The 24369-nt window shown below is 40.0% G+C and overlaps 1 protein-coding gene across 1 annotated transcript; it reads right to left on the reverse strand.

The window, feature by feature from the left end:
• Positions 1 to 11476: 11476 nt before the first annotated feature.
• LOC310965610 (protein Wnt-2b-A-like) lies at positions 11477 to 18865 on the reverse strand (the record flags this gene model as incomplete). Its single annotated transcript, XM_083939309.1, has 5 exons — positions 11477 to 11706; positions 13821 to 14085; positions 14739 to 15016; positions 15833 to 16053; positions 18702 to 18865. The coding sequence occupies 5 exons, from the start codon at positions 18863 to 18865 to the stop codon at positions 11477 to 11479; spliced, it is 1158 nt and encodes a 385-aa protein (XP_083795435.1).
• Positions 18866 to 24369: the final 5504 nt, after the last annotated feature.

Below are 24369 nucleotides of genomic sequence, written 5' to 3' on the forward strand. Positions count from 1 at the left end.
TTTACAATCATGGATTAAATCATGGAAAAAAGCTAAAACAGCATGTTTTTAATACTTCTCTAACTCCTGTCAAGTCAGATGAGTTAGTTTTAACCAGTGTGCTACTGATGACAGGAAACGGAAACAACTATATTTCTCTTGTAGAATATGTTTACCGAAATGATTATTGATTATTGTGCCCATTTATTAAATCCTATCACAGAAGATCCCATCGGGTGTTTGGGATGGGAACCTATGTGTCCTATGTGAACCCACAGTGCCCCGTAGACATCCAATGGGGCAGATTTAAATGTCTGTAAGACCTCTTAAAAACCGTGCTGATATTTACAGCCTCGAAGTGCCTGCAGTGCATACAACGCCTCTTCAGTTCAACAGTTGTTGCCATGGCATGACACCTCAGCACTATATCACTGGGGCAGCCCCGTAACATCGAAATGTAAATGGGATCATCATTGGTCACATTAGAGCTCTACTGGAATCGCTCATTTCTGCTGATTGCACTACAGAATGTTGTAAGTCAGTGTGTTAGTCAACTTCTCAAACAACAACGAAAGAGGCACACTCTGTAGCAGTGGAGATAGGTGGCAAAATTACAAGCACAGACAAATTATAAAGAGTAAGAATTACCATACGTTGTATGTGCAAAATCTCTGAAAAAGTCTGTCTCTAACTGTCTGTTCATTTTACCAGATACGGTACATGTTGGTTCTGCTTGAACTGGTTTAGTTCTGATTTCTTTTCCCTCTGTGAAAGATTTACAGAAGATGCCGGCATCTGCTTGTTGTAAATTATAATGTAAACCTTACTGATAATGTAATAACCTGTCAGAAACAAATGTGCCTGGTTTGAAATCTTAAAAAAGCCTGTAAATGTAATACATATTCCTATGTAAAATGTATTGAATGAAGCACCATGCCAATCACCATCACCTTATCGTGGTGGAGAGGTTTGTGTGTCTCTGTGAACCTGAGGGCTGTGTTGTCTGGAGCCTGGGGCTCCTGGTAGGGTCTCCCATGGCAGAGTGGCCTGAGGCGAGGGGCCGGACTAAGAATGGTTCATGAAGACCGCATGGAAGAACAGGAAAGAGGAAAAGAGACCCTGCCCGGAGGAAGCCCAGGGCCCCTATCTGGAGCCGGGCCCAGACGGAGGGTTCGCCGGCAAGCGCCTGGTTGCCATGTTTGCCACGGAGCTTGGCCGGGCACAGCCCGAAAAAGTGACATGGCACCTCTCTCCTCTCCATCCTGTGGGCCCACCATTCATAGGAGGAACTGCTGGAGTCGTGTACTTACAAATCCCCGGCTGAGTGCTGCGGTGTTGGAGTTCACCCCGGTGGACGAGAGGGTCGCCTCCTTACGCCTGCAGGTGGTAAGAGGGAAACTCTGACTGTTGTTTGTGCATATGCACTGAACAGTAGTTCACAGTATTCAGCCTTCTTGGAGAACCTAAATGGAGTCCTGCATGGGGCTCCATAGCACTACGACTTCAACGCCCAAGGGCAATGATGGAGACACCTGGAGAGGCGTGATTGGGAGGAACGACCTCCCTGATCTAAATCCGAGCGGTTGTCTGTTATTAGACTTCTGTGCTAGTCACGGATAGTCTATAACAAACACCATGTTTGAACATAAGTATGTTCATAAGTGTACTTGGTACCAGAGCACCCTAGGCCAAAGGTCGATGATCGATTTTGTGATCGTATCATCTGATCTGAGGCCGTATGTTTTGGACACTCGAGTGAAGAGAGGGGCAGAGCTGTCAACTGATCACCATCTGGTGATGAGTTGGATCAGAGGATGGGGGAAGATTCTGGACAGACCAGGTAACCCCAAAAAGGTAGTGTGGGTATACTGGGAACGTCTGGAGGAGGCCCCTGTCTGACAGATCTTTACATCACACCTCCGGCGGAGCTTTTCTGGCATCCCTGTGGAGGTTGGGGGCATTGAACCGCAGTGGCAATGTTCAAAGCTTCCATTGCTGAAGCTGCAGCGGTGAGCTGTGGCCTCAAGGTCTTAGGTGCCTCAAGGGGCGTTAACCCTCGAACACCGTGGTGGACACCGGTGGTCAGGGAAGCTGTCCGACTGAAGAAGACTCTGTTGTAGAGGCAGAGCTGGAGGCTGATGGGGGATCATTATCAATATCTCTGACGGAAGTCACTGAGGTAGTCAAACAACTTCACAGTGGCAAAGCCCCAATTGATGAGATTCGTCCAGAAATGCTGAAAGCTTTGGGTTTGGAGGGGCTGTCTTGGTTGACACGTCTCTTCAGCATTGCGTGGAAGTCTGGGACAGTGCCATGGGAGTGGCAGACCAGGGTGGTGGTTCCCCTATTTAAAAAGGGGGACCAGAGGATGTGTGGCAATTACAGGGGTATCACACTACTCAGCCTCCCGGGAAAAGTCTACTCCAAGGTACTGGAAAGGAGGGTTCGTCCTAAAGTCGAACCTCAGATTGAAGAGGAACAATGCGGATTCCGTCCTGGACGTGGAACAACGGACCAGCTCTTCACTCTCGCAAGGATCCTGGAAGGGGTCTGGAAGTACGCCCATCTTGTCTACATGTGCTTTGAGGATCAGGAGAAGGCATATGACCGGGTCCCTCGGGAGATACTGTGGGAGGGGTCACTTTTGTGGGCCATCCAATTTCTGTACACCCAAAGCGAGAGCTGTGTCCGGATCCTCGGCAGTAAGACGGATTCGTTCCCGGTGGGGGTTGGCCTCCGCCAGGGGTGCGCTTTGTCACCAATCCTGTTTGTGATTTTCATGGACAGGATATCGAGGTGTAGTCTTGGTGGGGAGGGGTTGCATTTAGGTGGGCTGAGGATCTCTTCTCTGCTTTTTGCAGATGACGTGGTCCTGAAGGCGTCGTCGGTCAGTGACCTTCCACACTTACTGGATCGGTTTGCAGCCGAGAGTGATACGGCTGGGATGAGGATCAGCACCTCTAAATCTGAGGCCATGGCTTTCAGCAGGAAACCGGTGGATTGCTTACTCCGGGTAGGGAATGAGTCCTTACCCCAAGTGAAGGAGTTCAAGTACCTCGGGATCTTGTTCACCAGTGAGGGGACGCTGGAGCGTAAGATTGGCCGGAGAATCTAAGCAGCGGGGGGGGGGGGGGTATTGCAGTCGCTCTACGAATAGAGAGCTGAGCCGGAAGGCAATATAATGCCTCATCATCTCAAATTTGTATTACATTAAAAGGTTTCTTACATTTTAATCCTATGACAATGTATTAGGCCCATTATATGTTTAAAAATTAAATCAATAAAACACTACAGAGCCAGGGGACAGGGGTAATATTAAGAAAAAAAAATTGAAAGAGATTAAATAACTAAGATTAAAATTGCAAATTTATGAGAAAAAAATGTATAATATATATTATTGCGATTATTATAATAAATATAATATTTTCTGATATTATAAAGTCATAAATTTGTGAGAAAAAAACTCAAAATCTCACATTCACAGAGATAAAGTCGCACATTTTCAAGGGGAAAGGTTGTCGTTGTTTTTATGTCAAGGAACCACATCACACCCCAGACAATGCTACCTGCTGTGTAGTATACCTGCAGTGGATGGATTTATCAAATTAGGCTACTTTTGCAATGAAATTCTGCGATAAGGAAATACTTGTGATTTTAGCCTAGAATCACCATATGATCATAAACATTTGGACTTTAAAAGAGACATTGCCTTGAATTGGGACTATTAGAATAATTTGGATGAGGTGAACTTGATTATCATGACTTTATTATGTCAGAAAATATTCAAAAAATGTACATTTACAGATTACTATTTTCTCAAAATATAATCCCCCTACCCCGGTTCCGTGATTTAGTTTTTTTTTTTTTACCCTACAATGGCCCAAATACACTGTCATATAAAGCACTTAAAGCTAACATGTTTACTACACTTTGTCAAGTTATGTTACTTGATAGTTATTACATCATTGGTGGCTAGAACAACATAGAGTCCATGTTCCAGGATGTACTGTAAGCGATATTATACTGACAGCTATACTTCACTCTACATGTAATAAGTTATGTGATAATAAAGTGCCTTTTAGTACATCGAAATAGTTAAACACACTGATTTGGCATTTCCTGGACCTACAGTGTTAATGTCAAGTTTAGTGGAAACTTTGTTAAATTTTGATGGGTTCAATTTAATAAATAGATGCCTTCAGAAAGTGTCATTTATAACAGAATCGTTGATTGTCCAATGATTATCATTTTGAGATACAGCAGCCAAGTAACACCGACAAACATAATTTTGAAAAAGTAGAAAAGGGCAAGCTTGTTATGATGTAATGGCACATAAAACGTGTGTCACAGTATATTTCCAATTATGATTCAATATATAATAACTTATCTACGCTCAACTACAAAGATTCTGTTTTGCATCTCACTCTGGTCTGTAATATGTCTGATTAAATTTGTGACACTTGAAATGTGAAATTTTATAGCGTGCAGTCGAAATGTAAGAGTACATGCTGAAAACAGGAGAATGTCTGAAGAATTGTAACTACTCTTGGATGAGGTTGAAAGCAAAATTCACAATAAATTTTTCTTTCAGTGGAAATTCCTTCTGTGATGTTTGCTTTTATTGTGGAGGTCCCCAGTTTTATTGTTGTAAAAATGTGTGGGAGTGGAAGATATATTTAAATACTTTCCTGTTGTATGTTAATGCTTTCCTTCATATTTTAATCACTTCTGTATTAACAGGGAGGTGGTATCTTGTTCAAGGACAAAATAGTCACTGCTCCTGGAATATATAAAGCCAAGAACCATTATTATGATTACAATACTCCACCATCATCAGCAGATGCTTTATGTGGCATGTTCCCAGCGAACCACTGGTGCCATAATCATACTCTCATGCTCAAGTGGCGAGCAGCAGTAATGAAAATCGCTGGTGAGGTCTGTTGACAATGCTGAAGTGTTTGCTCTCAGTGCCAGAGCTTCATTTTCAAACATGAATTGTTCACTGACCTCCGAAGTGCATCAAAGTCAAGTTAACAGCAACAAAGAAATAGAGGGTAAACATGAAAACAATAAATATGAGGTGAAGACAGTATAGATGTTTCATTTTACCTCATTTACACAACCTTGATGAAAGGCTTATAGGCAAGGTAGCCACTAAGGTTGCCATGCACAGATACAATTGAGCTGAAGGATTCAGTGAGCCTTCCAAACGTATATTTAACAGTAAAATATGATGTATAGATATATGAATATGTCAATAATGATCATAGGCCATGATACTTTAATCATTTATTTTATTTTATATTATTGGGGAATCCAAAAACCAATGTTTACACTTGCATAGACACTTTTGTGGCGGGCAGTACACTGGTCACACTAATTTTTCTAGCTCATCTTTTACTTCCTGTTGCACGTCACTTTCGTCAGAGAGTTTCTCCAGGGCAGAGAAGATGTCCCTGTCAGCCTTCCTGTATTACTGAAACCATCAAGTTTTGCTGATTCTGGAGAATTCCAAAATGACACAGAGGAAAGTGATGAAGACCTGTGATAAGGGTAAGTTCAGCGAATCTCCTTCCATGATTTCTTGCAAGAGTTTTTTTCTAGTGAAATTGAACATTCACTGTCTCTTTTAACAGCCAATTATTAATGTCCAGTTTATACTTTTATCCAAGACCATTGCCAGCAATTGTCTCCACACTCAATCCCATATGATGGACTGAATTATATGCAGAAATGTTGCTTGTTTACAGGCCAAGGTAGTTTAATTTCTTTTTTTTATGGTGGCCATTTTGGAAATCCATTGCATAAATGGGAAACTGTCAACATTGGTTTTTGGTTTCACCAGAGTCTGCAGCTCCCAAAAATGTAAAGGTCAACAAATTCCCACAAAGTACTTTTTTGTACACAGTGAATCTGACATTATAGGTCGACTCATGCACTTTTTCTCAAACAAAATTCATACTCAGCCAAGCAACAATAAACTATTTCAGGTCAAAGCAATGTGTTGAGCTTACTTTACTGTGTTTCATATTTAAGATAGCCGCTGAGCTCCTGTGCTATGTTTTATGCATCTGCTACACTCAACAGCCGAAACGTTTCATCAAGGGCTGGGCTATATTACCAAAATCTTCTGCCCAGATATAGGTAATTTCATATCTCAATAATGACAATATAGCATATTTTGCAGTCATTCAATAAATCAATAAATCAATAGTCCTGTAAAATAACGACTTGGTATAACCTATTTTTGTCTACTCCTGTGTGAATTAAGTACTTCGAAAAGTATGTTCTGTTCATTTTATTAAGAACATAATGTGCAAGGATAAGAACATATGGGCATAACGGCATTGTGATAGAAACAATATAGAACAATATACAATACTTTTTAATATTGTTTTGATTATATAGACAAGGGGTGCCCAATTCCGGTCCTGGAGGGCCACTGCCCTGCATGTTTTAGGTTTCTCCCTGCTCTTACAGACCTGATTCTACAGGCTGAATTGGGCACCCCTGATATACACTATATTGCCCAGCCCTAGTTTTATCCACTGATTGCTTTCTGTTGTTTATCTGTGTGCTGTCTGCTCATGCCAGTCATTTTTTGTCAGTTTAATAAGCATAATCTGTCTAGTTTTAATCTACTGCTGCAGATTGGTGGATTTCCTCATCTCAGTTTGCAAGATAGTATATTCCCTTTGTGGTCTGTGGTGCCCAGCAAGAAAGTAGCCACACTGCAGCTGGTGCTTTTGGCCTATATAAAGTAGATTTCACACAATCCCTGGTGTCAGAATCTGTATCTAATGGGGCTCTTGGGTGAAGTGGTTATCACCACTCCGCAGTCTCTGCTGTACTGATCTTAGTGTATGGTTGTGAGGAGTGAAGCAGCCTCTATATGCCAAATATCAGTTCTGTAAATACTCTGTATTCACATGATAAATCCAGTGCTTGTGAGCTGGCTGAATGCAGATAAGGATTATGCATTTCATCATTTAGCATGTGCCTCAATAGCTGTGTGCCCCGCTGAAGTATCCTTGAGAGAAAGACACTTAACCCCAATAGACTCATTTATTGTATGTCATGGGGGGCATAAGAATCATCCAGATGCCTACAATTTAGTAGTCTTAGGTATTGCTGTAAAAAGACAATTTACATTGTATAGTCTTGTGACAGTCTTTTCATTTGTCAATACTATAGAAACATATTGTGAGATTTATAGTTGGATTCTCCCAGTAACAAATGGGTATGATGTCACTTGGCAGTAACTACCCCACACTATAGCAGCTATAGTCAAGTCCAATTTCATGTCAACATAAAGCTCTTAATTACTGCTCATAGGGCCATAAGGGGCATCTTGTCTTCCAAGAAAAACAGTGAAACTACTGGGACATATTTTCAACACTTTTCCTAAATAGTCTAGAGAGCATCAGTTTCACAGTGTATACATATCAACATATTTCCCATACAGCTGTACATCACAGATATTAATCATATAATAAGATGGAGTACTATGTTTTGGACTAGTCAGACAAGTTCAAGGAGAAAATTAAACATGTTTAGTGTTAAACTGACACAACACTGAATAGTTTTTGACTCATTACAATTTGTATGGATTACAACATTTCTCTCTTCTGGTTTCCCTGAGTGTGAACCACAAATGTAGACCACACTGTAAGTCTCTCCCCCGGGCCAATTTTAGCTCTGAAATGTTGTCAAATTGAGATGTCCATTTGATATCACTGTGATGGTGGAGAACGCCTGCGATGTCGCTCCTGTTATTTTTACAGAGTTCAACTGGATCACACATTGTGGGGAACAAAGCGGTACAGATAGTATGACAGATTTAAAGATCTGCAAAGTATTATTAATCTGTGTGTTTGACGAAAATGGACTTTGTAAAGAAAGTCCCTTCATGTTAAGATTCCTCAAAGACGAGATGTTATATTTAAAATCTGCTGGTGTTGATGTGAATTATGTTGCCATGCCAACTATCTGCCTGTCAAGTAACATTTCTGGAAAGTATACTCTGGAATTACCTCACGTTGAGCTGATTAAACTTTAAAAAACCAACACGGCTGGTTGCATTATCTTCAACCTGTCCCTGCCAAAAGTGAATCAGTGGTAAAACACAGGATATCACATAAGCATGAAGAGAACGGAAGACCTCTAAAGAAGTGACAGAGGATCAACAAGGTTTAATATAGAGCCAGTAAGGTATTTTTGGACCTGCATTTAAAGGTGAAAATACCTCCCTAGACAATAATACAAACCAGGACACTGTTGCACCAAACGTTCGCCGAGGAAAAGACTGAGCTGAATATAAAAATTTGGCATCTGCATTAATTAAACAAAAATATTTTTGTTTGGCTGAAATCATGTAGTATATCTTAAAATTCAAATCTTTTAATGCAGTGTCGGAGTTGTGAATAGACCCTTATGTACAGTAACTAGGACATAGTACTATACATCCATAGTACAGATTGTATGATGGTAGAGATGACAGCTTGCCCAAAGCGAAGACAAAACATCTCAATCTCTCCCTGGTGGCTGGCTGCATTATAGGTCATAAATCCTTCCATGTTAGCGGAAAGGATATTATCCAAACAAAAAAATCCAACTACATTTCAAATATGTTTTTACCAAAGTTGGTTTCTGTCATTTTAGGTAGTTCTTGTCATGCTGATGTATGTTCAAGTTTGATTTAAATGTGATGCTACAAAAGCAGGGTGAAACATCATGATTGACAGTTGTGATTGACTCGCGATTTATCATCAGATCTTGTCCTTCTTTCATACAGTCTATGGTACAGGTCCCTGCTGGACCAGTGGTTACCAATGTGGATTTAGGAAAAAAATGTTTCATTTCATAACGGACTGAAATCGTCAGTGTTGTGCTTAATCCAACTCAGTTGAGCTGGGAAATGGAAATATGAACTTTTTAGGGCCGGAGCAGCACAAGCCTGGGTCGGCCTCCGCTGCATGTGAACAGCTCTCACCTTTCTAATCTTTAAGACAAACACAGCCAACGTGCTCTTCATTTACATTGAAAACAGGCTCCTTTGTTTGCAATTAACTTTTGACTTTTGAACGTTTGACATGGTGTGTCATTAGGCCTTGTTCAAAGCACTTTGGTTTGGCTCCCCTCCTCATTACGTGGACTTGAAAAAATGTTTTGACTCTCAGCATCCACAGCTTGTTGTCACATTCATTTAGATCCATAGACCCCTCTGAGGGTTGTGTCTCCAATGGCCTAGCATGATGTCTGGCTGCATTACCAGATGTTGAAAAGTCAAAGTCAGGGTCCGCAGCTACTTCGCCGCTCTTTCTGCAATGTCTTGGCCCAGTGTCATGAATACTTTACTTCTCACAAACTAGTCAGAGCCAGTGATTATGTGCACAAAGGACTGAAAGCACAGTTTCATAAGATTGCATTGTAGAAGTTTTCTGTCAAAATATGATGCCTGAGAAGCATGCTATGCTGGTATTTCCAATGAAGACCAATTGATGAAAAGTTGTACAACCTTAAGATACAACCCACCACTGAGAGGCACACATTGGAGATTGGAATGTGTACAACAGTTGGTTTGAAAATGGCAACAAGACCACATTGAATTAAGCTCCCATAAACAGAAACTTTGTGTTTTAATATTTCCTCTATAATGCCTATCTCCAGCTTCACAGTACATATCTTGCTGTTCATTTTTAGATAGGATGACAATATAGCAGCATATAATATTTTTCATGTACATTCTAGTTTGAGGGAAGTAGCATCATGTTGCATCATGCCAAATAAACAGCTGTGGTGCCTGCTGAAGCTGGCAGTAATGACAGTGAAGCAAATAAAAAATTAGCTCCCTGTAGGCTACCACCATAAGTTACTGATATCACGTTAAGAGGATGTTTTTTTGATAGTGGTAAAGTTTAAGTTCACCAACTGAGACCCTCGATACTATCTTAAAAATAATTAACTGTGTCTCACCATCAGTGATCCATAGAAAGCCAACTAACAGCATCAATGCAGGATGTAGGGAAGTTTTTTTTTTAACAGAAACAAAATAAAATGCTGCAAATGATAAAACATTTAAATATATTTTAAAAAAAAACTCCATTGCATTCTGTAGTTCACTGCCATCAAACTAGAAACATGAGAGATGGATGAAAAATAAGAAACAACTATGACTAAGAAAGTAGGTAAGTAGGTACAACAATAAAGGCTGCAGGCATTATAGGTAACTGGGTGTTAAGATCCAAAACAGCTGTGTTGGTTTGGCCATAGGTACTGATGATATAAGATCCAGGTGGGGCAGTTTTAAACAATAAATCAATGAGTTTGAAGTATTATCAGACACCAAATGACTACACAGCAGTGTGTAATACTGTGGCACTGGATTTGATTACTGTGGAAAGTCATCACGTTGAAAATAATTTTACAAACACATGGAAAACAAAGACGAAGGACTAGAGGTAGAAATGATAAAGTTCTCCATCAGGCAACACAGCCAGAATGTTGTATGTGTTAGACCAATTGCAGACATTAAATATGTGGGTTACTGTATAAAAAATTAAAGCCTGTCAGACAACAGTCCAAAGTACATACGAAGCTTCCTTTTTCCTGTTGTGCTTGTGTTCTTTTGTCCCCTCCTGCAACTATGCAGCCACTTTAACTGAAAGTCCTTGTTCTCCTGTTTGCAGTTTCTTCTGGTTCACAGTGTGATTGTCTGATGTTATTTGAGTAGCAACTTTTTCATAAGCTCCCTCCGACTTGTTGTTAGTTCGTTAGAGTTGCATTCATTAGCAGCAACTGTCCTTTCTATTTTAAACAATTTGCTGAAGTGCCATACAATGACTTTACCTTTTTAAATGATACAATGTCAGAGTTTTTACAATATTACAATGTTTCTTTTTTATCTCTCACACTCTCTTCAGGCTAAATAATAAAACTGTTATTATGATAATCCTGTGAATGTTCTCATTTGTCCAGGTCATCGTTATCCCCAAAACAATTTCAGTCAAAAGCAACTGGACTTGGTTATTTGTCTAGGAAGACGTTTCACCTCTCATCCAAGAGGCTTCATCAGTTCATGTACACATCTGACCAGGCTGGGACTGTTATTATGATCATCAGAATGAGTTTGCTATGTCTTTACATACCGTAAAACAAGCAGACATTATCTCATATCTCTGCTTCAAATAAGAGTACATTTACAACAGAATAATACAGTATTCAGTCATTTTGTATTGAAGATTCAAAATTTGTCTGAAAAAATTTAAACAAATTGTCCTCAGAAACAAGTAATAAAGCAGCACACAGTCAGTAACTGGGCCTAATTTCCAGTTTAGCAACAAAGTCTGTGAAGTCCCTGCTTAAGGGAGTATCAAAGGATCAAAAGCCAGAGGTATTACAGTTCAGAGATCCCAATTATATATCCCTTAATAAAATGCAGTCCTTAGTGCGCAGGTTACTGAGTCAGTGGTGACTCGTGATTGGTCAGGTGTCCTTGTTAGGTTATATGCAGCCAATCGGGTCGCTTGTGGGGCTTGCAGGTGTGAATGTCCACTATGTCCTCACAGTCGCTGCACTCCACAGCACAGCACCACTTGAACTTGCACTCGCACTTGGTGACCCGTTTGACACGCATGGTGTCATAGCCCCGCCCGCAGCACATGACCTCACAGCCGTCTGTGCTTCTGGAGGACTTGTTGCACACTCTGCCTGCTGTGCCCAAGGAGCCTATGAAGAAATTTATATTTGTGTTAGAGAGAAAATCGAATAAAATTTCTAGCATCATGAAATGTCACATTTGTTTCTGAAAGGATTCTCAACACAGCAATGTGGTCTATGAGTCTGAATACGCTACGTACATCTGAAAATAAATGTTTGGTATGATGTTTTATTTTTAATATTATTTAAAAAATGAACGATACAAACAAAATTAACCATGATTGCAACCTTACCCTACACTTACTTTTTAAAATAACTCAGCCAACCCATAACCAAAATCCATACAAGTGACTCATTTCACATTGTACATAGTTATTTGATCTAATGACAATACAAAAATATAAAAAAATAATTAAAAAAACTGCTACCTTAAATGAATTTCAACTCTATTTTTAAAATGGGAAGGGAATGTACCTTTCTATTGCTCATATAGTAAATATATCATTCTTCTTCTTCTTCTTCTGTGGTTGTTACCCCTAGTCACATGTCAGTTCAGCTTAATTTAATTTTGGAAAACCTCAAATGAAGATGTACTGCAGATGTCCAGAACTGCTAATATTCGCAGTTGACCACCTCTGAACACCAGTGAATATTTTGATGCTGATTAACTATTGATTTACTATATAACCAAAAATATCACTTTTCCCATTCTTTTTGGCAGGGTATTGGCTTACAGACACGCTGACAGAATAGTCTTAGAGACAAACACAAAGGTGACCATGTACTTAGGTGTAAAATATAAGCCTGAGATCAGATGCCATGCTAATAACAGAGCATCCCTGAAGTAAAGAAAAAAGGATAAGAGGAGATATTCCCCTCAGGCTCTAGGGAGTGGAGCCTAATACTGACCAAAGGAAGGATTTGAAAAATAATCCTGCATGTATCCTTAAGCTATGAATTCCTTTACAATGGAGATTAGTGACGAGGAGGGTCATAAGCTCCTTTTTAAGATCACCTTTTAACAGGGAAGGGGAGCCTTTCTTTTGAGTGAACACACATTCATTACCACTCAGTTTTCAAGCTGCAATCAAGCTAACAGCAAGGAGAATGGGAGGATCTGGCCGTACTATGTTCCCTGCACATATGCACCACTCTATTTTACCTAACCTATTAACAGTGAGCTAGTGAACTCTTTCATGCTTTATTGAAGGGGCTGGATTGGAACTTAACAAGGCAAAGCAAATACTAGGAATTAAAGGACATGTTAAAGGTCAAACATTGAACATTAAGCTGTGAAGGAATGCAAGTCTTCAGTAGACAAGTGACACAACCAACCACCTGTTAGACTTATCCCATAACAATATACTCAATTGCCTTTTAAATGAAAATTGAAAGTTTGGTGTTGCAATATTTGAAAATAAAAATAATGTAATTATTTAGAAGAATTAGTTAATTCAGAATGAAGATAGACTGTCTTTTGCTGATATAAAACTTGAACAAAAAAAATATAGGTAATCCAAGTAGACATACTTCCTCGACTTCCGATCAAGTTCTTTTAGCACAGATCCTGATCCAAGTCTGTCTAATATTGGATATCTGCCAATGCTGCGTCTGATCTGGTATCAGCTTTAAATCTGGCTGATACAATAGTTACAATAGTTTTAAATAAAAGCTGTTCATAGCAAGGTGTGTACCAAGGACATCAGGTTAGGAGATTTTTGTTAATGGTGGCAGACTTCTGGTGGGAGTCTCGAAAAGTAGATCCAGAGAAATAAATCACCCGGGCCAACATTGACTTATCCAATGATGGCCAATGAGGGACAAAAAAGTAATTTAGAAACAGTTTGTCCACTAGAGAGCACTGGTTTATTTTTTTGACTGTTAAGTGTCCCTCTCAGTACACATCTTGGTTACATCTCTTACAAAAAATGAACAGCATGAAACAAAATGAATATGGGCAGATATATATTTATTGGATTTCTAAACTCACAAATGTCTCAAAACTTTAGCATGGCACGTAAATACCAAAAGGGGTACACATGAAAATGGTTGTGTGTGACTTGGATGAACTCAACCTTTTGAAAATTATCATGATTCAAGAGCTCCTATTTTTTTTTTCCATTTTTTAAAACCTAATCATACTTCCCAATGACAAAACCTAGCCTATATCTTCGTTCACTCACCTGCTGAGCGGTCTGTGAGACAGTAATCTGGGGAGTTCTCAACGTATACCAACTCATTCTTGGTGCTTCCCTTGAAGTCTTTGTCAGCCACCATAAAGCCTGTCCCATCCTGGTTCATGGTCACCTCGATGGCTGTGTTGTACTTCTTGCGAAGATAGTCTCCAGTTCGCTTGAAGTCCGACATCGCCAGCCAGCAGGTCCTCAGAGAACAGGAGCCACTGACCCCGTGACACTTGCACTCCAGCTTCATAAAGCGCTTCACTGCCTAGAGCCGAGGTCAAAGGTGACAGGTTGTTAAAGCCTATGATGTTGCCCATGGCACGATGTAGGTGTGATCAGCCCTGGTTCAGCCAGATAAAAGCAAGAGATTTGATCTCACTTTGACTGTTGCCAGGAGTGTTGCCTTTACAAAAACCCAAGGGAATATTGGACACTTCTTCTCTTAAAAGCAAAGTTAATAATAAATAACCTACAGTAGACAGATAAAATGTTCTGTTATGGTATATTTACTTTCATATTGTGATATTCATGGGGGAATAGGGATTTTGCTGGAAAATGAATTGAGATTGGAGCCATTCGATTAATTGATTTGTTGATTGGGCAATTGTTTCTGTTTTCACATTGTCCAATCATGCCTACTCAAGATAGCGAATATCCAGGTGGCACAAGCCTATTCTCCAGCTTATCTAATGTGAAAATGATTGTACAATACAATGGTCTAAAACAAATCAAAGTATTAAAGGTATGGCTAAAGGAATACTTGAAAGAAACTGTATAGAAATAAACTCTCAGGATACTGTCATATCACCCATACTTGAAAGACATTTTTCTGTATATAACTGATAGTGAAATAAGTTTCTCAACTGCATCAAAAAGTAATGCAAAAGCTCAAGTGTAACTAATAAAGCTGCTTCTCACCATACGACCGCACCGGTTATTGTGCAGATTCATCAGTGCACGAGCATCTTTCACCATCCTCTCTCGAGCATCTACGAAGGCTTTTGCAAATTTTATGCCGTAGTTGATGTTGTCGCTGCATCCACCCCAGTCGAAATTGCCCCTGTCGTCAGTGGCTCGCCCTCGTTTCTGGCCATCACAGTTGCAGATCTTTAGGTCCCCCTGACTGCAGGCCCTGGTAATTGCATAGACCACTCCTGCTGAAGAGATGGAGTACACGAATGCTGCCTCACGGCTGCCTGGAAAGAGAAGTCTTGCAATTAAATCCAGAAAATAATGTACTTTTTCAAGGGTCAGATTTTCTTACTGCTACTTTTCATTTGACAGTGTTGTAAATATCATAGGAAACCATGATACAACTGGTTTTGTTGCTTTCTATGGTAAGATTCAGGCTGTTCTTTTAGTGTCTAGGGTCACTGTGTTTTACTCCAATATATTCCAGACAGCTTAAAAACAGAAATCAGTCCATTTATGGTGGATGGTCCAGACAGAGGTAGCAGCATGTCAGCTATCACATCACAGTCCAGCCGCCTTTCCTTTCACCTTTTATTTTGCACAGATGGCAGCTTTCTCAGTCACTGGGCTGTGTTTTCATTTCAGACAAGAGGAGATTTTGGGGGTTATTTGGTCTGGCTTTCCCACCCACCTCCTGTTCTCATTCCTGCTCACGCAATGAAGCAGAACACAGGCGATATGTCAGGGAGTAAAGCTTTGTCTGGCTGCCAGAGACATCTACCCAAATATTTACATCTCCTATTACTGTTTATACATCACCAGTGTGGATCTCTCAATCTGCTACTTGTTGTCAGAGAACATCTTTCCCAATCTTCGTTCATTCCAGAGAAGATAAAAAAAACATAATACTTTCTCTTTCTGTTTGTATTGTAGAGCAAAGTTGATTTAATAAGACACCTATTAATTCTCTACTTATCTGGTAACAGTGGAGACATTTACGAGGATGATTAACTCAAGTGTCACTGGCATAAACAACCACTGTCACGCACGTACGAAGAACCACACAGATGGAAATTCTAGTCACACATGTGTAGACTCACTTCGCAACATCACTCTGCCAAACACAGTGTGGTCCCGATCCAGTGTGCTGCAGTTCCAGCGGTGGTGTCTGAACTGGTGCTGGCACTCTTTGATCCACTCTTTGGCTCCCTCACCGATGGACTGCATCAGGTCCGGGTGCCGCTGGCAAAGCTGACGCTGCTTGTTCACCAGGCCAGGAATGTTATCACAGATCACCCGAGCACCCAGCGCACCGATGTACCTGCAGACAAAGTATTGATCATGATAAGTTAAAGGGACATTCCACCAATTTTGCGCTTAACGTTCATTCCTCATCTTAGCCTGTGTGAAGTGGTACAGTGTTTTGTATTCTGTGGTTTTGAAGGAGCTGTGTGTAATCTGAGAAAATAATGCATAATGATGTCATAATGATGCACGTATGGAATTTGGGAGTTCGTACATTATTGCAAGATGGTTACCCCTGCTGTTAACATTTTGTTCATGCTAGAAAATAGCCTTAATTAACTACTACATTTTTAATAGCTGAATACATTTGTCATATCATATTTGATATGATTTAAGTTATGTCCGACTCAGCAGAGGTAGACTTTTGGGATAACTTCTGGTCTACCATTAGCCGCCTATTTCAGCCTACATTGTCAAATTTTGCAAGGGCACCGCTGCTGCATCTGGGGCTTAGTGCTGCCCAAGATGACTTTTCCAGTGCTGACACATTGCTGTGGAGCTAGGTGTGGCAATGTGAGACTCATTTAAGTGCAACTGTCAGCGCTATGGCTTTGCAGCAATTTTGCCACTGGTTTGGTGACACCGTAGTTCTTTTCACCAAGTGGGAGAAATTGTACTTGTTGGAAGTTCCCAATATCTCCAGCTCACAATCGAAATGTGACGTTGAAATGAATGTTTTCGTTTGTTACTCGCAAAAACAGCCTGAATGATATGACAGTAACAAAGCAGTAGAGACTACAGCGTTATAACAGAAAGCCTGTGTTGGGCTTTGGCATTTGAAAGACGTGGATGATTTGCAGTCAGAGATGTTTTGCAGAGTTGCATTCTGGATTGGGCTGAACACTAAATCAGAATTTTACCAAAATCGCAATAGAGACAAATAAAATATCCAAGTCACAGAAGGCGCAATATTTGTTAATTGCAAAATGTGTCCAAATGCCATTCTAAATTAATTATTGTTGTGCTGCAAAGACGTCCTGACATAAAAAAAAAAAAAAGTGTTTTACAGACTTAGGTAAAAATCTTTCGGGTTGGGGGGTCATGTGTCGCGCTATTTCTTGGTTGGGTCAGTTCCTGGACCCGACCAAGAAACAGAAGAGATTATTAAATTCCTCACGTTCAGTGAAAAGCACCTCTTTCCCTGTGACAGGCCTTTGCTTCCTGCGCTATTCAGACATAATCCCTTACTTTGTAGCAACTCTTAAAAAGGCGGATCACATGCTGGTGGTATTGTGACACTGGGGGGCCTCTTATCAACAGGACATGAGGACAGTCATCTACAGTGCAAGTGACCGCTCAGGCCTTTCCCTCTCAGCCTCACAGATCGACCATTTGCAGACACAGACCCCCCAACCCCCCTCTTCCCCCTCCCTCTCTAAGCCTGCACGCTCCACTCTCCATCCGGATATCATTATAGTCTCTAATCGCAGCCACATTTGTGTCGCCTGGCCACCGAGACAGAAACGGACGTAGCAGGCAGTTTCCACTCCCGTTATGGCTGTCCCAGTCCTGTTCTCACTGTGACTATCTTCCTGAGCAGTAAAGCAGAGCAGAAGCACTACTGGTGTTTATTGTGTGTTGTACATACCGGCTGTGCCAAAAGACCCCTGACTGTCTCCAAGAGGACACACACAGAGAAAGAGAGAGGGAAGGGTTCCTGTGCAGCAAGACACATGGTGCTCATCTAAATTATTGCAATAGTTAAAAATAGGCCCTAACAATACAAACCAGGATCAAATAAGTATGAATCATCTGGACACAAAGCTTCCAAGCCTCTCCTGCTCTCTCTCTCTGGATTTCTCAGTGATTTAACCAAAGCTTTTTTTCATAATGTATTTGCATAAGGCAGCAAAGGTATTACACAATGGAAAATAGGCTATTGTATGCTTTTGGCTCTCTTGGGGAATTAGCATTCATAACATGTTTTATTTTTATTTTTTACAATGGGTTCATTTTTAATCTAAATTCATCTGTAAAACAGAGGCTAATGGGTATGGGGTGCAGGGCCTTAAATCAAAGATAACGGAAGAAAACATAGAATTAGAACTGCTTTGTTGCGGTTGGTTAAATATAAAGTACACATCAAATACAATTTATGTAAGTATGACCTGACACATGAGAACAATTATTATAGGTGGGTGAGATAAGGGGGTGTGCACACCTAAAAGTTTTTTTCCTTCCTCTGAGCATTTAAAACCTCAAGAGAAATCATCAAGGGGCATTTATTCATGCACCAGTGCCTGCACCTGCCACTTGCTCAGGGGCAAGATGGATGGATAGGGGAGATTCCCCCGACACCATTAATCTTTACAAACACATGACACACACTGCTGTGCTGGACATATCACTTTGCATTGATGTCTTAAAAAATACTTCAGTGACAAAAACAAAATCCCATGCAGAGGTGAATTAAGATGAAAGTGTTCAATTTTTACATTTCATTGGACTAGAAATTTTCAAATTGCTGTAGGTTTGTTGAAAAAAAAATCGAATGTGTCAAACGTGAGGAAAATATACGTTTTGTATTCATCTTTCATCAGCATCCGAACCCTTTTCTAGCTTGCAACTAACTTCACTGTTAGTTTTACAGATGTTTATCTTGGCTGATTAATACAAGTTGTTAAACCCAACATCAGATGCACTTCAACGATCTCATTAACTCACCACCACGATGAATCTACTCTCGGTGTGAAAATGAGCAGGAACAAAATAAAAATGAAGTGTATTTTGGAGATGGGTTTGGAGTGATGTTGGATTTTTGTGCCTTGTCTTATCCCCATAGCCCTGCTGCTGTCTGATAAGCTCCGAGACTTCATCAGACACAACATGTTAAGTCCTTTCATGTGTTGGAAAAAGCTGCAAAATCAGGTATGAAAGTCCTCGACGATTGTCTGCGGTCCATCATCGGGGAACTAAAGAGCTTCACAAGTAGGAAAAGTGCTTTCAAACTCCACCAGTTAACATTTAATAATGCCTTGCAGATCTTCCGTCAGTACATCCATAATCTTCATTGGTGTAGGAGATTGTAATTGAGGATTGGGCAGAATAAATCCTTCGTCTTAGATGTCTCGAACAGTCTTATTACTGATAGTTTCACATATTCTCCGCAGTTGTTGCGCACCCAATTAAACATCACTAAAGCTGCGGGTTATAGAGAACAGAATCCGATGCTGTAACACAGTTGCAAAGGAGTTACAAGTAAAATCAAATACGAGCCGAGTGGAAGAACCGTTTCCGAGGATGTGACAGACACTGTGCGCACCTTTCCTCCTGTAGCCAGGAATGAAGATGCGCATCGAAAGGCGCTGCGCTCCACTCCTGTGCGTCAGCTGTCTGTGACTCCCCTCCCTCCACCCCACCCCTTTGTCTGACCATTACAAACAGCGGTATGTAGACTTAAAGACAGCAGGAAAGGAGATGCATGTATTTAGTTTGATGGTAAGTAATCCCTTGCTGTATTGTATTGTATTGTAGTTTAAAAAGTAACGCGCCCAACGTACAGACATTATAACAGAGACATTGCCCAATTATATTCCTATAATAAGTGCAGACGTTTAATTATGTCATTGTCTATCTTATATAATTGCGCAAGACATGTTCCCTGTGTTGTGCCCTGGCATTTTGAACAGTTCAGTTTGTCTAAAATTAGTTCAGAACCATTACTGTGTTTAACACACTTGGAAGAACTGAACCACAAACCCTCCTGTGAAGGCGCAGCCATGCGCAATAAATCATTTATTCACATAACTGAATAAATGACTCACATGTTATTGTTATTAGTAGTACTGATTTGTTGTCATTGACACATCATTAGACAGCAACTTGGCATCCATAGAGATGGGTAATGCTTCCCTGGGGGCATTTTAGACATTGTTTCATGCTAGTCCAAATGCTCTTGCAGAATTAAACACATAAAAACATATTTGCTGTTGAATGGAACCACCTTAACAAGTTCTGTCTAAGATATTAACTGGTCAAGAAACCCTTCCAAAGGCACCTTTATAGTTGTAAATTTGCCCAGAATTCGGTCCAAACATTAAACTCGTTTCCTGAAGAGTTGCCCAAAGATTGTATCAGTTAAAATAAATTTGCCTCAAATTATTATGCAATCTGTGCAACATGCAATACCACCCATCTTTAGACCCTCTGTCTGGTGAATAAAATAGTGCAAAAAATACAAGAAAACAAAAACCCAACCCTTATCAGGAAAACGAAACAACAGGAGAGGTTCCTCTTCCAGGATGGACAGGCTAGTTATAGATTGTATACACACAGAAAAATACCAAAGTACACTATGAAGATCCAGAAAGACAATATTGGGTAAACATACTCAAGTCTACCATTGTCACAGAGGGTGAAGAGATGAGACGTGTATAGTATAAATAATAATATAAAAAGTACCAAAGGCATGTTTTTTGCACAACATTAGACACAAAATACATATGTAAGTTTAATTTCCTCCAGTTGTCAGTGATGTCGTGAAAGGGTGAAGAAAGTACTTTGGCCTTGTAATTAATTTGTGTCCCAAACCAGTCTTCGGTCACTGGTTTGAAGAGACACCTCCACATACAGTAGAAGTAGCCTCTTACATTTGCATAGTGGTTGACTTTTCATATAGTTTACTGTATATCTAGCATGTGCTGTAACGCCTGGTTTCTCCATGTTTGGTATGTCTGATGTAGTCCGTGTCCGAAAATGATTCTGAAATGGTTCTAAAAACTTGCCTTCGTGCCATACAACTCAGGGTTGGAGAGTAAATATCTCCCCCCACCTCCAAGCACTTGAACCTCCACTGTAATGCCACCGGAGTGCATGTTTGTAGTTCAGCTCATATCAACAGTCCTGATCCAGAAACAGGTTTGTCTCATTGAGCCAATGTGGAAACATATGACCCACCTCAAGGACACATGCGACTTGTATCCCTGCAACTTCAGTGAGTCACTTGGTGCAGTGTGTGTCCAGCAGGTAGAGAAAGACGCTGACGAGACGCTATGTGCAATACAGTACGTGTGTGTGAGAGAGTGTGAGGTCATTTAAATCAGTGCAAATCCAGGGGTGTTAGTAAGAGACCTACATAAAGGTCAGTAACAATGTGGCTGCCTAAAAATACCACTATACGGACAGCGAATGTAATAGCATGTCTGGGAATGCAAACCATCATCTCTAGGATTTGAATCAATATTTTCTTATGAGGAAATATTTTATTTTAATTTTCTTCCAAAACAACAAATAAATGCACATACATTTGTGTTCTTTACAATGTAGATTAAAGTTTGGTAGTCTCTTCAAGCCTGTGTCCTTTCAGTCACTGGAAATTCTCCCCTCTTATTCAATATCACACAAAGACAAACACACACATAGACCAGCTGTTTGTCCTTCAGTTATGTCATATCTGGATTTGGAGCAACACTTGGATCCTCATTACATGTGACCCTGTCTTTCTTTACCCCAGGACAAGCTGTGGATTTTACAGTGACAACTCTATAACAAATTGCTTTACAGGGAGCAGGTGATGGTGGCGATAACACTCGTCATCCGGCCCTCCCTATCCTTCTGTCTCGCTTTGAGCCAGCTCCAGCTGTGGTCTTTAAGAGGCTCAGTGTGGGGGCTCGAGCTCCTATTCTAGGCCAATCTCATGGCCTGGGCTAATTTTGGAGGGAGAAGAGGACAAGAGGGGGGAAAAGAAAAAGAGAGCAAGAGGATACGAAAGAGGTTGGAGCACTACATGCCACATCACAGATGACAGTGATTATGACATTGCTGTGGGACCAGAGCAGTGACAGCAGTCATCACTGATGCAGACAAGAAAATGGATGGCTTGATGGGCCGCATTTTGCTCTCTTTTTTCATAACAGGTCTGAAACAAGGTCGTAAATTTGTGGTTTATCTCATGACAGGTTACGTGCTCTCTCCTTGACCTCACTTTTGTCATCTCATTCACACAACATGACACGGGAGCCATGACACCATGTGTCTTATTGTACATCTGTTTTAATGCACCACAGCCATTAAATACAGCACTTAACAGATCCGCCCAGGAGGGACAGACGGCAGCAATCCCTTTCAAATTCAAGTTTAAGTTAATTTACTGTATCTATAAATATATGGTGTTCAAGCACATGTCACACAACTGTACAGAAAACACTATCCAACAAATCTATATGGAATAAACTGCAACAACATAAAATATCATAAAAGTCGTTTCCAGGAAAATACAGGATCCACCAACTTTCCGAGGTTTGGCAATTAAAAAAAAAGAAATGTAATCCAATACTCTGAGATTTATTCATAAGCGAAAAATAAAATTAATTATTACCCTCTTGTCATGTAAAACACTAACAGAAGGAGAGCCAAAATCCAAGATCATAAAAAGGCATCATTTTGTGTCCAAGTCATGCAGCCCTAAGCCTAAGCAGAGTTTGAATATTAATGTGTCCAAATACATTTCAGGTCAGTGCAGATATGTGAGACATCCAAGTTTTGAATGAGGCGCAAGAATAACTTAAAAAAAAAATAAAAAAACCTGAATATGTATTCTGTACAAGCTATCATAAAGAATACATCAGTAAAATAACACAGCCACACATCAAAGTCAGTGAGTACAATATCCAGTCAAAAAGCAATACAAAAACTGTTATAATGCATACAATAGATTCCAGTCTTTAACCGTTTCGGCAGAAAAAATCACATTGACATCACGCATGCTATTTTCTCGATCCCTTAAATGGAATTGTTTTTCCCAATGATAATCAGTTCGGACAATTTCAGATCCTTCTAAATATCATTCGAGGAAGAAGGGGCAGCACATTTTAAAAAATCCTTCTGCTCATGTTGTGGATTGTCTGAGTAGCATGAGCAGCCATACTGGCAGGACATGGCCCCTCACAGCTCATCAACCTGAGCCTGTGTTTATGGAGGCTGAGAAAGATGGGGCTTTGCTGGAGGACCGGGCATGCCTGTGCTGGATTTGGGATGCGGTCCTGCTGTCCTACACTGGAATGTTAATTAGGTGAGCTGAGCGGAGAAGAGATGACCCGTCCCGTTAACCAGCCAACCCTTCCCCAACAACCAAGAAGGGGATTTAGTGTGACGGAGAGCCCAGTCAGCATGTGCGCTGCATCTGCTGGTCATGATGTCAGGTCACACTGACTGAAAGTGTCTGTGTGTATGAGGGAGACAGAGTCACTGTATATATGTACTGCGCGACATTATAGAACACAGAGACAATATTTGTCAAGTAAAAGCGCCTTTCTGTGCACTTACACAATTTTTAAAATTCATCAACCTCGCCCAGTTTCTCTCTGAAGCTGCATCACTTAAGCAACATACCACTAGAGCAGTGTTTATAGTTGAAGCAACACAGGGTGCAAAATAACAAATGGTTCAGTCCACTTAAGGGTTTCATAACTTATCTTTGCAACTCAACAGGAGCAAAAGTTGAGATTCCTTATTTCAAAATCCAAATCCAGTCAAAGACCACATACACACAAATGAAGAAATATCTTTTGTTTATATATGCTGTCTGTAATCTTCATAGCATCTCCATTGAATGTTTCATTACTAACTATTGATTCTATTTAATTTAAGATGGAAACTTATGAACATGTAATTTTCAGAAATTTCTGATTCAAATAAATCCACAGTATAAAATAATACAGTGTATAAACATGGTTTATTGCTTACTTATTGCTGCATTTGACAGTTGTATTTTATGGTCCTAACAGATCATGTGTCATTGATACGATCTACTAAATATTACAGATTAAAACAAAAGGATCCAGTTTATTTTTAACATGAGAGAAACTGTAGTCAATGTCAAATATCTGAGGAGTGATATTACTTGGGAAGCTCTGCATTTCCCAGCCTGCTGTAAGATTCTTACCAAATACTGACCTCTAGAGGACATTCACTGAATGTACAGCACTATAAGCACTGTGTATCCTTACTGCAAAATACTACATTAGTGGAATTTGTCCACTAATCATGAAGAGACAAACAAATTGGTGTAACCAATGTGTAAATCTATTGGAAGACATTTTCTATTCTAACGAATGTATTAATATGTATGAGGTTGACAATTTTTATTAGATTTAAATTTATAATTAAATTCTCATTATAAATTGAATATACACTTTATTTTTATTAGGCAGGGATGTTATACTCAAGATCAATAACATCACTAATGCTTAGAATCTTAAGTGTGAAATAAAAGATTAAGTTATTTATTTGTATTCCACTAAATTAATCGTCAGTTGATTTATAAGTTGATCAACAGTAAATTAATTCAATTCTGATTAACAATTAATCGTTTATTTTTTTTAAAAAATGCGAA

The sequence above is a fragment of the Echiichthys vipera genome (assembly GCF_963691815.1).
Source record: "Echiichthys vipera genome assembly, chromosome: X".
Classification (NCBI taxonomy): Eukaryota; Metazoa; Chordata; class Actinopteri; order Perciformes; family Trachinidae; genus Echiichthys; species Echiichthys vipera.